Raw genomic sequence first — 16,231 nt, 5'->3', positions numbered from 1 at the left:
CCATATGTCTGTAGCTCCCACATGGTTCTGTGGTGACTGAGTGGACACATTTCTCATGAGTGAGTAAATAGCAAAGCCTATTGAAATAGTCCTCCATAATCGAACATAGGATGACAAAAGAAATTTTGTTATAGTCATCAATTTTCTTACTCTTTCCACAATTTATGATCAGAAAGTGCCCAGGATGCTCTGAGTAAAAGGATACACCTAAGCATGGCTAAGTAAATTATTTGTACAAACTTGTGTGTTCTGCTCAAAGCGCCTCTTCCTAAGAAACCTACCTTGCGTTAACTGCATTGCAGCGGGCACAACGCGTGGCCTGGGAGCGTGAGCCCTCTTACAATCCCACCTACTGACCGGACACCTCGGACAGGTCATCACCTTCTCAGATAGACTCTTCCCCTCTCACGGGGGCAGGGCATAGCCCTTGCAGGTGGCCTTTCCGACCTGGCCAAGCATGTAATTTCCCGTGCCTGGCAGTGTTCGCAGATTAGCCCCTGTGACTATCACCCCTCTCTCCTGAATAATTCTTTGGTGCCTGCTAAGTGGCAGGAGATCCTTGTCATCTTGCAGCTGCCCCAGACACACCTCATATATAAGTTTCCCCTAATAAACTACGTTGATTGCTAGACGGGAGTGGCCAGCCTCTCTCTTCAGTCTGTTCCCTGCCCTCGCTTTCAGACGTACATTTTTCCATCTTGGGGCTTTTCCCTGGGTCTGCGTGTACAGCCACTGCCTGCCTGTGCCCAGACGTCCCCTCCACAGGACAGCCTCCAGCAGGGCCCCGCCACCCCGTCCACCCAGAGCCGAGACGCACTCCATGGGGCCCTTAGCTGCCACGTGTGCTGAGCTCTGGGTGTCCCAGCCTGTAATGCCCGGGACCTGTGTGCACCTGCCCGCCTCCAGAGCGCTATTCTGAGAGCTCCCAAGCCCTAAAGAGAGAATAGTGTTCTTTATGCTGCTTTCAGGTAATATTATCAAACGGCCTAAGAAAACTCAAACAAGCAGTGATCAAAGATAAGAACCGCTCATATTAGATACCCAGAAAAGCCGCCTGGCCGTCCACAAGAGCCACGGAACCTTCCTGGGGGCATGCACTCAGAGGCTGCGGCAGCGAGGGCTTGGTTCTGACTCTGACACCAACGGCGACGGGGAGGCTTAATCCCCCCCAAGCTACACTCTGATGAGATTTGAGACACTGAGCTCGCAGTGAACAACAGAGGAACAGAGGGTGGGGCCAGGACCCGGTGGGCTCCCACAGGACAAAGGGTGGAAGGAGCATGGGGGAGCAGGGAGCTTCCTGCCTCTGGAACTCTGGGCTTGGCCAGACTCAGAGAGGTATCGTTCTTGCCCGCGAGACGAGAGGACGGGAAGGGTAACATTTCCATGAGACAGGACCTCTCGGGCCTCCCCGACTCACTTCCTCTGGAGACACACGTCTTCCTAGGTTGGTGGGATGTGAAGCCAAGGCAAGAGAAGAAAGCAAGGTCTGAACATGCAGGGGAAGGAGCAGCGGGCGGTCCGGAGCACATCAGCCTTGCCGTGGGGCCCAGGGCCGGGGGCAGCAAGGCAGGAGGCAGGAGCTGGGGTGAAAACCGTGGCTGAGGGCAGGGGGGAAGCCCGAGGCCCACAGGAGAGGGGGAGTGGGTGCCAGGAGTCGGCAGAACTGGGATGAAATGCGGCAGGGCAGACGGGTCCGACAGCAGCCTCTTGGAGGCTCGCTGAGGCAGGCGCGGGTCGGGGGCAAGAGCTGGGGGGGCAGGGCTGAGCCACCCAGAATCATCCTGCAGAAAGGGGACGGCCCTTGACGATCTTAGAGCATTTGCCAGGAAATGCCCCAAAGGTGGGCAAATGCTAACCCAGAAACACTAGCCAATCGGCCATCCCAAACGGCCACGGGGTCATAGTGTGCAGAGTCCCGGCTGGGACGAAGGAATGACGAGACGATGAGAGCGGCCCAGACACAGGGGCTGAGGCTGCCCCACGCCTCCCCGCAGAGTCAGCCGCTCTGCAGAAGTGCTGCCCTCTGCCCGGGCTGGTGGCCCAGCCACATGAGGAGGGGCACCTCAAAAGGGCACCCTGAGGGGAACGGACCCACAGAAAAGACAGGATACAGAAAGGGACACCAACTAGCCCCAGACCTGGAAGAAAGCTTGTGGCACTTGAGTGCACAGACGGCCGCCTGGCCCACAGCGAAGCCCGCTCCACTGCCTGCCTGTTTCTCGGTCCCGAACCACAGATGTTTCCATGCAGAAGCGTGGCCCTCACTTCCTGGGTGAGGTACGTGGTGAGAACACATCCCATGGTCTGCGTTCAATGGAGAACTGGGTAGAAAGTGCTAAAGAATGTGGAAACCAACATCTTCTAAGATGGATTTAGGACAGACACGTAAGGTCCTTTTCGGAGAGGTCATAGGTCCACTTTCAGCCAAAGTGAAGGGGGGTCACCATGTCTCCCTTACTCTGTTCTTGACCCCAGTCCTGGGTGCTAAGAACACCCCCCACACCCCAACTGTGGGGAATGAGCAGGCTGCTCCTGGGGACCTCGGCGTTAACAGGAGCCTGGGCAGCTCCCGCCCTGGGGCGCTGACGAAGGCCAGCTGGGAAGCTATTTGGGGCTGGGGAAACTGGGCTCACTCAGGGAGTGTTGGGTGGAAACAACCCAGGTGTCCATGGGCAGACGGGTGAAAACACGGAATACGGTTTACCTAATGGACACTATTCACGCAAGCAAAAGAAGGAAGTGCTGACACAGGCTACAGCATGGCTTGACCTTGAGGACGTTATGCTCAGCCCGGAAGAAACGTGCAAACACTATATGAGGCCACTGACATGGGGTCCCTACAGTAGTCAAGTCCACAGGGACAGGAAGCAGAATGGTGGCTTCCGCGACCTAGGGGAGATGGATGAGGCGTTCGTATTTATTGGGTGCAGAGTCTCAGTTTGGGGAGATGGAAAAGTTCTGGAGATGGTTGGTGGTGGCTACAGCCCAGCAATGTGCATGTGTTCATTGCCACTGAATTTAACCTTTAATATGTTTAAAATGGCAAATTTGTTATGTTCCTTCACCACCATAGGAAAGAAAGGAAGGCCCTGGCTGGCGTGGCTCAGCGGTGGGGTGCTGGCCTGGGACCCAAAGGGGGTTGCCAGTTTGATTCCCAGTCAGGGCACACGCCTGGGTTGTGAGCAGGGTCCTCAGATGGGGGCATGCAAGAGGAACCAGATGTGTGTATCTCTTACACATTGGTGTTTAAGAAAGAAAGAAAGAAAAGAAGGAAAGGAAGGGGAGGAAGGAAAAGGGAGGGAGCAAGGGAGGGAGGTTGGGGTGGGAGGAAGGATGAAAAGAAGGAAGGAAACATTTCAATGCTCAGGTGAATAGCAGAGGGAAGAGGTTGGCAGGCAGTCCAGAAAAATCGTCCCTGATCCTGCAGGACACCGAGCTGGTGAGCCACTTTTCTGCATCTGCACTGCCCACCTTCACAGAGAACACCCTGTTCTGTCTTGAACTGGAGATCATTCCACTTAGCCTTTCTGTGCGTGCGACATTTTCTGCACAGGACACGCGAGTGGTAGTGAAATCTGTGGCCCGAGAGAGATGCACAGGCTGAAAATGTTGATGTGTGGACTGGCGTTTCTCAGCTGGACTTGAGGGGCAGGCTTTGGGTGATTCCTAGACTCCCTGAAATTGTAGGCACCATCAGATGCATGTGACCATACGTACAGCTTTCTAGGGTTTTAGGTCCTCACAATGTCTCTTGGAATAAAAGGTGCCTGAGGGTAGAGGATGCGTGTCCCTGCTACAAAATCCTGACATGGTGCCTGTAAACATCGAACTTTGCCAAATTCTATGTTTGTCGTTGTAATTGTTTTCCGAAGTGGTTGTACCGCTCTAAATTGATTGTTAAGTATTTCTATTTATGTATTTTTGGAGAGAGGGGAAGGGAGGGAGAGAGGGAGAGAAACAATGATGTCTGAGAGAAAACAACATTCGGTCGCACAGGCCCTCAGGCAGGGACCGGTCAGCAACCCTGACCGGGAATCGAACCAGCAAAATTTCACTTTGAGGGTCGTGGCTCAACCAACTTTACCTCGCCACAGTCAGCGCACCATTCAGTGTTTTACAGTAACTTGTTAACCTGACAAGTCCATGGACCCTGGAACTTTTTTACACCATTATCCCACTCCTCTCCCACCAGGCTACACTCTGTGTTGGGAACGGCAAAGAAGACATCCCAACACAGTTGAAGTTCTCAATGGAGAGAACAGAGCGTCTGCTGGGGAGGAGGTAAAGAGCGATGCCGACACGTGAGGATAGTTCTAGGGGCTGGTCTGAGGCTGTTGGGCCGGTAGCAGGAGATATTCTTTACCCCTCATCTCCAGGAGCAGTGCACAAATGACAGTGACATGTATGTACGGCAGTTATGCATTTGGCAGTTACATGTATATGTTTGAATCTTTCAAACTGGTTGCCACGTTGGAATGACTGATGACATCAGGATTCCGGCCGTCCTGATTGGAAGGATCACACTCCGTGGCACCCGGCAGCGAAGGTGGACAACAGTCTCTTCTCTCCAGTCCGGTGATCGCCCAGATTTCCTGGAAGAGAAGACTTTGAAAGAAATCATGGCTGACTATGATCCGAGTCTCGAGTCAGACAACATAAGCCCCAAGCCTAGGACCTCGGGATCCCTCCTCGAGGCGAGAGTAGTTCAGGGCAACCAAGGAAGATCAGGTGAGGAAACACAGGGCATAGGGATTAGACAAGGGTGACCATTAAGGAGACAAGGGGACCTGAGTAAGGTGTGTGGGAAAGAAAGGAGAGATTCATAAAGCCAGGGACTAGAGGAGACAGCAGGAGCTGGGGAGGAAAACCTGGGAGGAAGGAAGGGGAGTTAGGAGATGAGACCAAAGACGAGAGAAGGGGAGGGAGGACACGATGAGGGATCCTTTTGTTCTCCTTCCATGGGGGAAGTGGCCTCAAACAAAGAAGAGTTTTGAGGACAGAGACATAGAACAACGGCAAGGTGAATGGGGGTGGGGCGTGGACATCACCAAAGGAGCAAGATGAAAAGATGGTGCGCAGAAGGCCACTAGTCTATGAGAGGGGAGAGAACGGAGGGGTATGTTCTGAGGAAAGGATAGGTGGGGTGAGTGGGGGTGGGGTTTAGGGGAGCAGTAGCTAAATCCAGAGGAAAAAAGCCTTATATTGTACCTTGGGTATATTTCGCAGCCCCCTGTGTGGATTCCAGCCCCCTGCCCCCATCCACAGGCCGGAAGAGGAAGAGGGGGTGGTCCATGGAAGAGGAGGGAGAGGAGGAAGAGGAGGAGACCGCCCCTGGGCCTAAAAACACCTGCGTCGCAGAGACACCGCATGGCCTGAAAATGACGCTGAAGAAGCAGCGCCTATCCTCCGTGCTGCCAGAACACCATGAGGCCTTCGCCAGGCTGCTCAGTAAGCAGATACCCCGGAGACTACCCTCCAAACCTTAAAAAAATCTTTTAATAACTATACTTTCCCAACACGAGAGAACTCCCTGCAGGTGGGTGCGCTCTCTGTCCAGGGGGACTCCCTATTGGTCGCTCATCAAGGACACTTAGAGGTGACACAAGATTAAGGTCGACGTGAAAAGGGTTCGTACTTGGGATTACAAGGCCTGGTTTCAACCAGACCCTCTGAGACTTCTCAGATCTGACTGGCCCTCTGAATCTAAATATCTGCATCGCTGTAAGGGGGGGACACTGAGGCCGCCGTCGCCCTCTGACGTGACTGTCCATCGAGAAAATGATGGAATGGCGACGGCATCGGCAGGGGCACATTTCTGGGTGACGAGGGGGCAGCACAGATTATTTAAGACCTGAGTCGTGCAGATGTGCAGCTGACACCCTACCTGTCGCTCGGACCCCCGCCTGGCTGGGTCGGGGTGGCGTTGCCCCTGCTTCCTTACCTGGGGACCAGTCTCCTCTGTCGCTCTTCCTATCAGCCTCAGCCTTGGCCACAATCCGGAACCTTCCCCGCTTTGCCCCAGAACGCTCCCACCGCAACCCTGTTCCCGCCGTAAGGCTAACGCCTGCCCTCTCTTCACAGAGGATCCAGTCGTGAAGGGGTTCCTTGAGTGGGACAGAAGCCTGAGGCTGTCAGATAAGGTAAGAGGTGTCCCTGCTCCCCCTAAGACCCTGGGGCAGGGGCAGCTTCCTGAGTCCACTGTTCCCAGTCCACCCAGGGGCCGTGTCACCACGTCCCTTCGGGGACCCAGGCCTTTCCTGCCGAGGGGATGGCAGCCCTGCCTCTGGCCCGGCTCCTCTGGGATCTGAGCCCAAGGCTGTCCCTGTGGCTGTGGGCACATCGAGGCCCCTCTTCTCTCAGCTCCTGGGGCTCCCCCTTGCTCCAGCTTATCACACACCCCCGCGATGCCGGCCTCCTGCACTCACGCCCTGAAACCCCCAGCGCTGGCCATCCCGGGGGCGTCAGCCCTTCCCTCCTCCCTCCGTTCCTCCTCTTTCGCAATGTGAGCCCTTTGCAATGTTCTGCCCCTCTTTCCACCAGTACCTGCTGGCGATGGTCATCGCTTACTTCAGCCGAGCCGGCCTCTTCTCCTGGCAGTTCCAGCGAGTTCACTTCTTCCTGGCCCTGTGAGTATTGTGCTGAATCTCCTCGGTCACCGCTCATCCTCTGGGGACTGCAGGGAGAGGAGTGGGCCTCCAACCTTTCATCTGTTTTCTTAAAACATTTCTCCTGTGTGCTCTGTGTATACGCATGATAGGATTGTAGTACAGTGTTTGTTATACTGTGCTTGGTAAAAGCCAACAACCCTAGCATCAGTTAAGGGACGGATGAAGAAAAAAAACATAAAAGCCTCATAAAGGGTTGACTCAACCCCTCCCCCAAATGAATAGGTGTGAGACTGACCATTTCTAAATTCTCTCTCCCCCTGCCCCTACCTTGTGACACTGCCAAATGTAATGCTGTTTCTCCGCAATTCAGGCCCTCGTTTAGTAACACTGGTCTATTGTGCAAGGCTCCCCAAGGCCCTGGTCAGATCGCTCAGTTGTTTGGAGAGTCGCCCGGTGCAACAAAATGTTGTGGGTTCGATCCCGGTCAGGGCTCCAGCAGGGGGCAACCCATCCACATCTCTCTCCCACATCCATGGTTCTCTCTCTCTCTCCCTCCCCCTCTCTCTAAAATCAGTCAACATATCCTCGGGAGAGGAGAAAAAACAACGATCCCCAGGGATGTCTCTTACAAGTCTCTCTGAATATACTTCTGAAACACAGAACTGGCCTCTGCACAAACTCCTCCCAACAATTTCAATCGCAAGTTTTGTTCTAAACCACGGCCACAGCTCTCAGTTTGAAGTCAGCTCTCTCTACCATCTCCATCAGACTCACTCACCACTCTGATGTATCATTCTTTGTTTCGCTGCCCTGCCCAACACCCTTCCCTGATTTCATATTGTGTTTTCTGTCGTGGTATTTTTTACGCATATGTAACTAAAAGAAATGATTTCCTCTTAAAACGAACTCAAACACCAAAGTCTTCAGACCCCCTGAATTCTGTACCCCAGTAGCACTTTAATTAAAAAAGCTACTGCAATGTGACATTTTGGACTACAGTTATTCCTTATGTCCACCTTTCTCCTCCTTTAATCCCATTCCACGAGACGACAGTCAAGGGCAGCCTTGTCAGAACATCAATGGCTTCCTAAAACACTCAGCACACTTCTTTTCATGTTGCAAAGTTTCAGTTATATTGAGTCTCTGAGGTCATCGGTTTGGCACTTGAGTATGAGACACAGCACTCCGTCCTGCATTCTAGGAAACCTTATGAAGGGCACCTCAGGTGCCCGGAAACGTGAGGCTGGGAAGATTATTCTAGAGGGGCTGCTGAGTGCGCCAAGGAACCAAGGGCTCTATCGGTCATGTGATGGGAAAGTGATGAGCACTGAAATGGACCGGCTGGTCCCTGCCCTCAGGAGCGCCCTAGGGACTCACACCACAGGGGGGCAGGCATGCGCGCGCACAGCAGGTTACAGGAAGGGGGCGGCTTCCCCACTGAACCTGATCTACATCATAAAGGGAGGACAGGGTTCTGCAGCTCCCAGCTCTCGGCAGGGGCTTCTTGATGACGGGGTGGCACTCTGTGACACCCGATAGGGCTCCTGTGGGTCCTGCGTGAGGATGATCCAGTCTGTGTCTTTCCTGGGAGGCTGACCTCAGCAGGGGTCCTTCCTGTCCTGCTCCCGACTGACACCCTGATGGCTTTCCCCAGCTACGTGGCCCTTGACATGGAAGAGAACTACCACGCCCCTAAACAGGCCATCTTTTCCTTCCTCTATGGGGACAACAACTGGGCCCGGCGTCCCTTGTTCCACAAACTGCGATTTCAGTTCCTTCGTTGCATGGGCTACAGGGCGTGGGTCACCAAGGAAGAGTGCGAAGAGGTAGGTGGACTGTGGGGATCTGGCGGAGGGGGGCCAGAAGGGAGAGAGAAGGGATCGTGGGGGATCGCAGTTGGGATCGGGGGCTGGACAAGCAGAGGGACGGGGTCCACCCACAGAGTCATCGTCTGCTCAGGGGCTGTTTGTCTTTCCAGATCCAGGCCTTTGACCCCGAGCTGTGGGTGTGGGGACGAGATCGCACCCTCCTTTCTGAGATCGTGGAGCCTCAGGTAGGTGTGCAGGAAGGTAGGGCTGTGTCTGCACAGGTACATACAGATGGAATAATTGGCTGTCCCTTTAGGAAATCCAAGACCTTGAACTGCCAGACCCACGCTCATCGACCCCAGCCCTCCCCATCACCCTTCCACACACTGTGAAGTACCTCCGCAGACACACAACCGGGCACCGAGTCGGCTCCCAGCCACAAGCTGACAACCGCTCCCAGGAACCTCGGTGGCGTGTGGGGGTGCCAGGCCTCATGATTTGGCTGAAATCATTTTCAAAGCAACTGGGTCCAAATAACAGCTTTGTTGAAATGTTGAGTTTTAGGAAAAGTGAATACGTTTCCAAATTTTCCATATATTCTGTGTTGACTTCCTGTTGTTAATTCAATGGGCCTGTCGCCCCTGGGGAGTACCAGCTCTAGGGACCTGCCTACAACAAAACAAATGTGTGACAGCAGTAGGATCTGAGAGGGAACCGTCTCTATATCCAAAAATGACAGATAAATCATGACCAGCGCCGCTTTCGTCTAAATTTACTCTCAAACCAATTGCCTGTGGCCACGTCACAGGCATGTTCTCCGTTTCCCCTGGCTCACCCTTCTCCCCTGCTGAACAAGTACACGTTCCCCCTCAAGTTCAGGCTCCGGGAAGTGTGTCAGCAGGAGCGAAGGTTGAGAAATACGAGCTCCAACATGGTTCACTGTGACAGACACGTGAGAGTTACAGCTTTGGGCAGAGCCTTAAGCAAAGGTTTGGTTTCAACCTTGCCAACTACCCATCTGAGACCATTCTGGCAGCTGCAACAAAAGATCACAGACTGGAGGCTTATAAAGAGCAGACCTTTACTCCTCTCTGATCTGGAGACCGGAGGTGTGAGGTCAGGTGCCGGCACGGATGGGTTCTGGTGAAGACGGACCCTCGCCTGTGCTGTGGTCGGACACCTCCCCGCGGGGCACTTCCATGGTGCAAGGGGCGTGGCGTTGCCCTGGGGTCTTTTAGGCAGGCAATAATCGCATCCATAAGCGCTCTACCCAATGACCGAATCACCTCCCGAAGGCCCCCACTACTTCTTTTTGTAAATCCTCTCCCCGGGAAATGTTTATTGATTTTAGAGAGGAAGGAAGAGAGAGAGAGAAAAATAAATGTGAGAAGGGATCCAACCCAAAACCTAGGTACGTGCCCTAATTGGGGTTCGAACCCCAAACCCTTCGGTGTATGGGACAACGCTGCAACCAGCTGAGCCTCCATCGCCCCAGGGGTCATGAATCTGGGGGCACACAAGCACCATGACTGCAGCACTAGCCAAGTTTAGAGTAGGTGTTATGGTTAAACATTAGAATCCAGGGTTAGAGTTAGGGAGCAGGCTTCCAGCACCATGGTGTGCGATGGTGACGTGTCAGGGATGTTTGTAGTGTGGTTGCAAGTTCAGATTTTCGTTCGTACAGAGGGACGAGGTGTGAGTAAGGCAAAGCAGGACTCTCCCTAAGTCTGCTTGTTGCTCCCTGAACAGAATCACCTCAAGTCTTTGACAGGAAGGAGGTAACTGGGTCTATGAAGTAATTTTGGACTCAGGGTCATCAAACTTCAACAATCATTCTTGAAAAACAGCAGTGTGAGATGGGGGTTGAGAATGGAGGATCAGAGATAAATTTGGATTTGTAGGTTAGTCTAAACTCTGGTTAGAATTGACTGAGCATTTAGACAATCTTTCTACCTGGAGAGTTGCCTTCTTGAAATGTGACATCCTGTCTGCTTCCATTCCTTCTAGGTCGCTGAGCCCAGGGGAGATTCCAGTCCTCAGCAGGAAGTCAACCCAGGTGCTAATGACAGGCGTGAGGAAGGGAAAGAGGAGTCTCCCGTGCAGAAAATCTAGCAGAGCCCAGAATATCCCTGAATGAGCTGGAGAGTCATCGTGTCCTGCTCTTCGCAACACTTCTCAGACTCTGTTAAAGGACAATAGGAAACCAGGGTTTTTTTTTCAGGTTTTGTCCCTTCCTAAGTCGACACCCATAATTTCAGACCGTTTAATTCACATCCCCCCTGAAGCAGCAGCTGGAGGACCTCGTTCTCATACACTTGGTTCCAACAGTCTACGGCCATCGGAAGATGGAGTTGCGGGGCCCCCAGAAGAAGGAAATATTTAGGAGCATAAAATTTGTGCCTTAAGATTGTGATAGGAGAATGTATGCAATAATTTTTATTAATTTATTTTGGAAATATTCCTGTAAGATTATTATATTTATTCTCATATTTAATGTTTATATATTTATTACTTAAAATTTATATGTTTATGTTAAATAGTTTTGCAATAGTCGTAGTTTAGAAAATACGCTGTTCCTACTGAGGGTTTTCGGTGACTATCATAGCTGTCATACAGATGTAAGTGTAGTTTTGGTTACATTATCAGGAGGGGTTTTGGGGGGTTTATATGTTATAGAGTATCAATTATAACTAAGTGGGCAGGTCCCTCATATTCCTGTCAATATAAGGTTCTTTTTTTCTGTTTGGTCTCTCTTATTGAATTGTGAGAATTCAGTTGTAATTGTTAATAACTTGACTGGCTGACATGTTTGTCTGTTACCTTAGATCATTAAAGAGCGCAGTGCAATGCATGTCTTGAGCAAATATAATAAAGAGGAAATTCTCACCTTCGTGCTGTGTGTGGTTGTCCCAGATTGATCAGCTGTCCACTGTCGAGTGGCTGTGTAGCTTAATGGGGTCGTGGTTAATCAACCAGAGAATTTCTTAGCTCTGAAAAATAATCCTGAGTTGTTTCCCACGCCGGGAGGAAAAACCAAGAGGCTGAGGCAGACCCGCAGCTCGAGTCTGAGCGCAGGAAAGAAGGGCACGACATGGAGGCAGGAGAACGGGAAGGGCAGAGAGAAGGAGAAAGCGCCGCGGGCACCTAGGCAATAATCTGACATTCAAAACAAAGCACAGGTGACTCAACAAGGTGCGCTTTGCTGGAAACGGCTGTGACGAGCGGACGCACCGGCACCAGGGAACACACACAGTGCACACTACCTTAACCCCAACGGGAGTTCTTTTCACAGCCTCCAGTTCCAGCTTCATGTGGTCGAAGGACAATCTAGAGCCTGTGGGGAGGGGGGAACCATGGGGGAACCATGGGAAAGAGATGCGAGTACTGGAGAAATTCTGAGAAAAATGAAAAAGAGAAGAGAGGACGCGCTCAGGCTGTGAAATGGGATGGGCGGGGAGGAGGGGGAGCCGAGCCCTGAACAGAGGACGCGGAGGAACGCAAAGCGTCCTGGGAGATGACGTGGCCCGAGGACGCTGCGACGGTCCCAGGTGTCGAGCTCCCGTGTCCTCAGGTCGTGCCTCCCTCGCAGCACACAGATGCGTTTCACCCACCGTAGACGCTCATCGGAGACTTGGTGACTCGGGTTCTCCTTGGGGGCGCGACATCAAGATGCGATTTTTCTCTCTCCCTGGCCACGCGGTTGAACTCCATCTCCAGCCCCCTCTGCTCCCCAGAGACGGGGCTCTAACCCCCGACCTCTCATCACAGGGTTGGTCTTTCTCGCCTGACTGGCCCCCACCCTCGCTCACCCCCTCAGCACCAACCCAGGGGTGCTCCGAGCGGCCCGGCGCTGTACGCACACCCTCCTGTCTCTCAGGAAGTTCCGGGGATGTAGGAGCTTCCTCCGAGGAAACAGAGTCAAGGGCCAGCCACAGTGTTCGGTTCACAACACAGCGAGCGTGGCCGGGGGCTCTGTCGGGGCTCAGGCAGCGGGGGCGGTGAACAGGTGTGGGGGCAGGAACGTTTTAGGCCAGAGCTGTGGCGGGGGACCCCGAGGAAGCCCAGGAAGTGGGCGGTGACATACTGGGGTGCTCACGGGCCATTGGAATAGCACAGGAGGTGCACCAGTTCCGGACACGCGGGCAGCATTTCACACGTGAGTAACTGCGGGAAGCCAAAGAGAGAACATGGCTGTGTGCTCGGTGTGGTTCGCTTTGTCTTTTCCTCCAACGGGCAGGAAGGTCCCAGGCTAATCTTCTCTGTTATCACAGAACTCTGTGCACTATCCTTTGAACTAAAGGTGTCACTTGTAAGTGAGCATGATACAGCCCTTTCCCTGATTTGTCAGAGTCATCTGTGGCCACTGATTCTAAGACTTAAGCTCGCAAGGTAGGGACAGGACCAGGGCTACGGGGCACCTCGTGCAGCGGCGACATGACAGGCAGTCCTTAAAGTAAGGGGACGGTCGAGCTCAGGGTGCAGGTGGAGAGTCCTCTCCACACAGTGTCTGCGCAGAAGGCGCATGGGAGCTCTGTGTGCGACCCCTGGAACTGTTCTGTCCGTCTGAACATTTTTCAAAATTAAAGGTTGAATTAAAGAGAATGTGCTCAATGTTAACCTATGGGGAGTTTCAAGAGGCCTCAGGAACTAATGTGAAGTGACTCAAAGATGGACACACTTAACAGCAAAAAGAGTAACGGCTTCAACACACCAAAGTACTGAAAATTCACTTAAACTTATAAGCTAATAACAATAACAGAATGAATCAGATATAAACTTCTGTCACTCAGGAGCCTGCTCAGTATTTTGGAAATTGTCTTTCTTGTATGAACCACAGATCCAAGTAGAGTGAAGATGATTTTCTTTAGAAAATTATCCTACTAGTAAGTGTAGAAGAGATGTTTATGGGAGCATTTTACCATTTCGTCTCCCCCGAGGGACTAGTGGATCCTGGCAATAAGCACCGATCACCAGATGCTAACGTCACCAAACAAAGACAGGAGATACATGGGCTTCCCAAAGACAGAAGACAAGTGTCACAGACCACGGTCTTTCCAAAAGAACCGAACCCACACCTGAGTAAATTTCTCATCTAACTACCAACTTTACAAGGCAAATGGGCAATTTAAAAAAAAAAAAAAAGTAAAACCAAACCAGATGACAATGCAATCAACACAATCGAGACTGTGGAAAATGAGAGTAAACAACCCAAAACCAAATGGCAAAGACATAACACTAGAGACATAAAGGTGTAGATACTATGAAAAGATTTAAACACCTATCTACCAACTGAAACATATGGACTCTATTGAATACTGACTGAAAAGAACAAACCAAAAAGCTTTTACCAAACAAAACATTAATAAACATATTGTGGCGCTGAATGACACACTGAATCAAAGAGACTTAACTGACATATATAGAACCCTACATCCCAAAGAAGAAAAATACACACTTTTCAAATGCTCATGGCAGTTTTTCAAAGATAGACCACATGATAGAACACAAAGCAAACCTTAGCAAATTCAGGAAAATTGAAATAATACCAAACTTTTTCTAAGACCACAGGGGCTTGACACTCGAAATCAACCTCAAAGAGAAACCTCAAAAACTTGCAAACTCATGGAGTTCAACAGTAGGCTATTAAACAATGAATGGGTCAATAGTGAGATAAGAGAAAAAATAAAAAAAATTTCTGGAAACAAATGAAAATGAACAGACAACAGTCCAAAACCTATGGGACACAGCAAAGCGGTCCTGAGAGGGAAGTTCAGAGCAATACAGGCTTACCTAAAAAAAGATAGAAACATTTCAAACAAAAGACCTAACACTACAACTTCAAGAACTGGAGAAACAACAACAAATAAATCCCAGAGCAAGGGCAAGGAAGGAAATAGTCAAGATGAGAGCAGAACTACATGACATAGAGACATAAAGAACAATTCAGAGGATCAACCAATCCAGAAGCTGGTTCTTTGAAAAGATAAATAAAATTGACAAGCCTTTAAGCAGACTCATCAAGAATAGAAGGGAGAGGACCCAAATTAATAATACCAGAAATGAAAGAGGAGAAATAACAACTGATACCACAGAAATACAAATGATCATCAGAAACTACTATCAACAATTATATGCCAAGAAATTTGAAAATCTTGATGAAATGGACAAATTTTTAGAAAAGTATTATCTTCCAACACTGAAGGAGGAAGAAACAGAAAGCTTGAACAGACCAGTAACAGCTGGGGAAATTTAAGCAGTAATCAAGAAACTCCCGGCACACAAAAGCCCAGTGCCGGACGGTTTCACAGGAGAATTTTACCAAACATTTAAGGAAGAGCTAACCCCTGTCCTTCTCAGACTATTCCAAAAAATCCAAGAGGAGGGAAGACTCCCAGACTCTTTCTATGAAGCCAGCATCACCCTGATCCCAAAACCAGATAAAGACCCTACAAAGAAAGAAAACTACAGGCCAGTTTCACGGATGAACATAGATGCTAAAATCCTCAACAAAATATTGGCAAACCGCATCCAGCAATACATTCAAAAGATTATCCACCACGATCAAGTGGGATTCATCCCAGGGATGCAGGGATGGTTCAATATATGCAAATCAGTAAACGTGATACATCACATAAATAAAAGAAAAGACAAAAACCACATGATCATCTCGATAGATGCAGGAAAAGCATTCGATAAGGTACAGCACCCATTTATGATCAAAACACTCAGCAAAATGGGAATAAATGGGGCATTCCTCAACGTAATAAAGGCCATATATGAAACACCTACAGCCAATATCATACTCAATGGGCAAAAACTGAAAGCTTTCCCGCTAAGATCGGGAACACGCCAAGGATGTCCGCTCTCACCGCTTCTTTTCAACATCGTATTGGAAGTCCTAGCCACAGCGGTCAGACAAGAGAAAGAGATAAAAGGCATCCAAATAGGAAAGGAGGAAGTAAAGCTATCATTGTTTGCAGATGACATGCTAGTGTACATAGAGAACCCTGTAGACTCTACCAAAAAACTCCTCAACCTAGTAAGTGAATTTGGCAAAACCGCAGGATGCAAAGTCAACATTCAGAAATCAAAGGCATTTTTGTACACCAGCAATGCAATAGAAGAAGAAGAAATCAGAAAAAAAAAATACCCTTCAATATAGCAACAAGAAAAATATAGTACCTAGGCATAAATTTAACCAGAGAAGTAAAAGACCTGTATGCAGAAAACTATACAACATTGAAAAAAGAAATTAAGGAAGACACAAATAAATGGAAGCATATACCGTGCTCATGGATTGGAAGAAGTAATATCATCAAAATGTCCATACTACCCAAAGCAATTTATAGATTCAACGCAATCCCTATTAAGATACCAATGACATATTCACAGAAATAGAACAGACATTTCATAAATTTACATGGAATCATAAACGACCCCAAATAGCCTCAGCAATTTTGAGAAAGAAACACAAAGTAGGAGGGATCACAATACCGGACATCAAACTCTACTACAAAACCACTATACTCAAAACAATCTGGTACTGGCACAAGAACAGACCCATAGATGAGTGGAACAGAATAGAAAGCCCAGAAATAAGCCCATGTCTCTATGGGCATCTAATATTTGACAAAGGGGGCAGAAACATAAAATGGAGCAATAATAGCCTCTTCAACACAGGGTGTTGGGAGAGCTGGACGGCTACATGCAAAAAATTGAAATTGGATCATCAGCTGGCACCATACACAAAAATAAACTCAAGATGGATAAAGGACTTAAATATAAGTGGCAACACCATAAAAGTCCTAGAGG

General features: G+C 50.0%; 1 protein-coding gene across 1 annotated transcript; it reads left to right on the top strand.

The window, feature by feature from the left end:
• Positions 1–4,478: 4,478 nt before the first annotated feature.
• Positions 4,479–10,531, top strand: LOC129083021 (speedy protein E4-like). The gene is made up of 7 exons (XM_054588804.1): positions 4,479–4,731; positions 5,230–5,451; positions 6,085–6,143; positions 6,544–6,629; positions 8,266–8,437; positions 8,590–8,664; positions 10,427–10,531. Exons 1-7 carry the CDS (start codon positions 4,479–4,481, stop codon positions 10,529–10,531), a joined length of 972 nt encoding a protein of 323 aa, XP_054444779.1.
• Positions 10,532–16,231: the final 5,700 nt, after the last annotated feature.

Source organism: Pteronotus mesoamericanus, unplaced genomic scaffold (genome assembly GCF_021234165.1).
Source record: "Pteronotus mesoamericanus isolate MK-2021 breed Mesoamerican mustached bat unplaced genomic scaffold, CSHL_Meso_final scaffold_165, whole genome shotgun sequence".
Lineage (NCBI taxonomy): Eukaryota > Metazoa > Chordata > Mammalia > Chiroptera > Mormoopidae > Pteronotus > Pteronotus mesoamericanus.
This window is presented reverse-complemented; position numbering and strand designations above follow the sequence as displayed.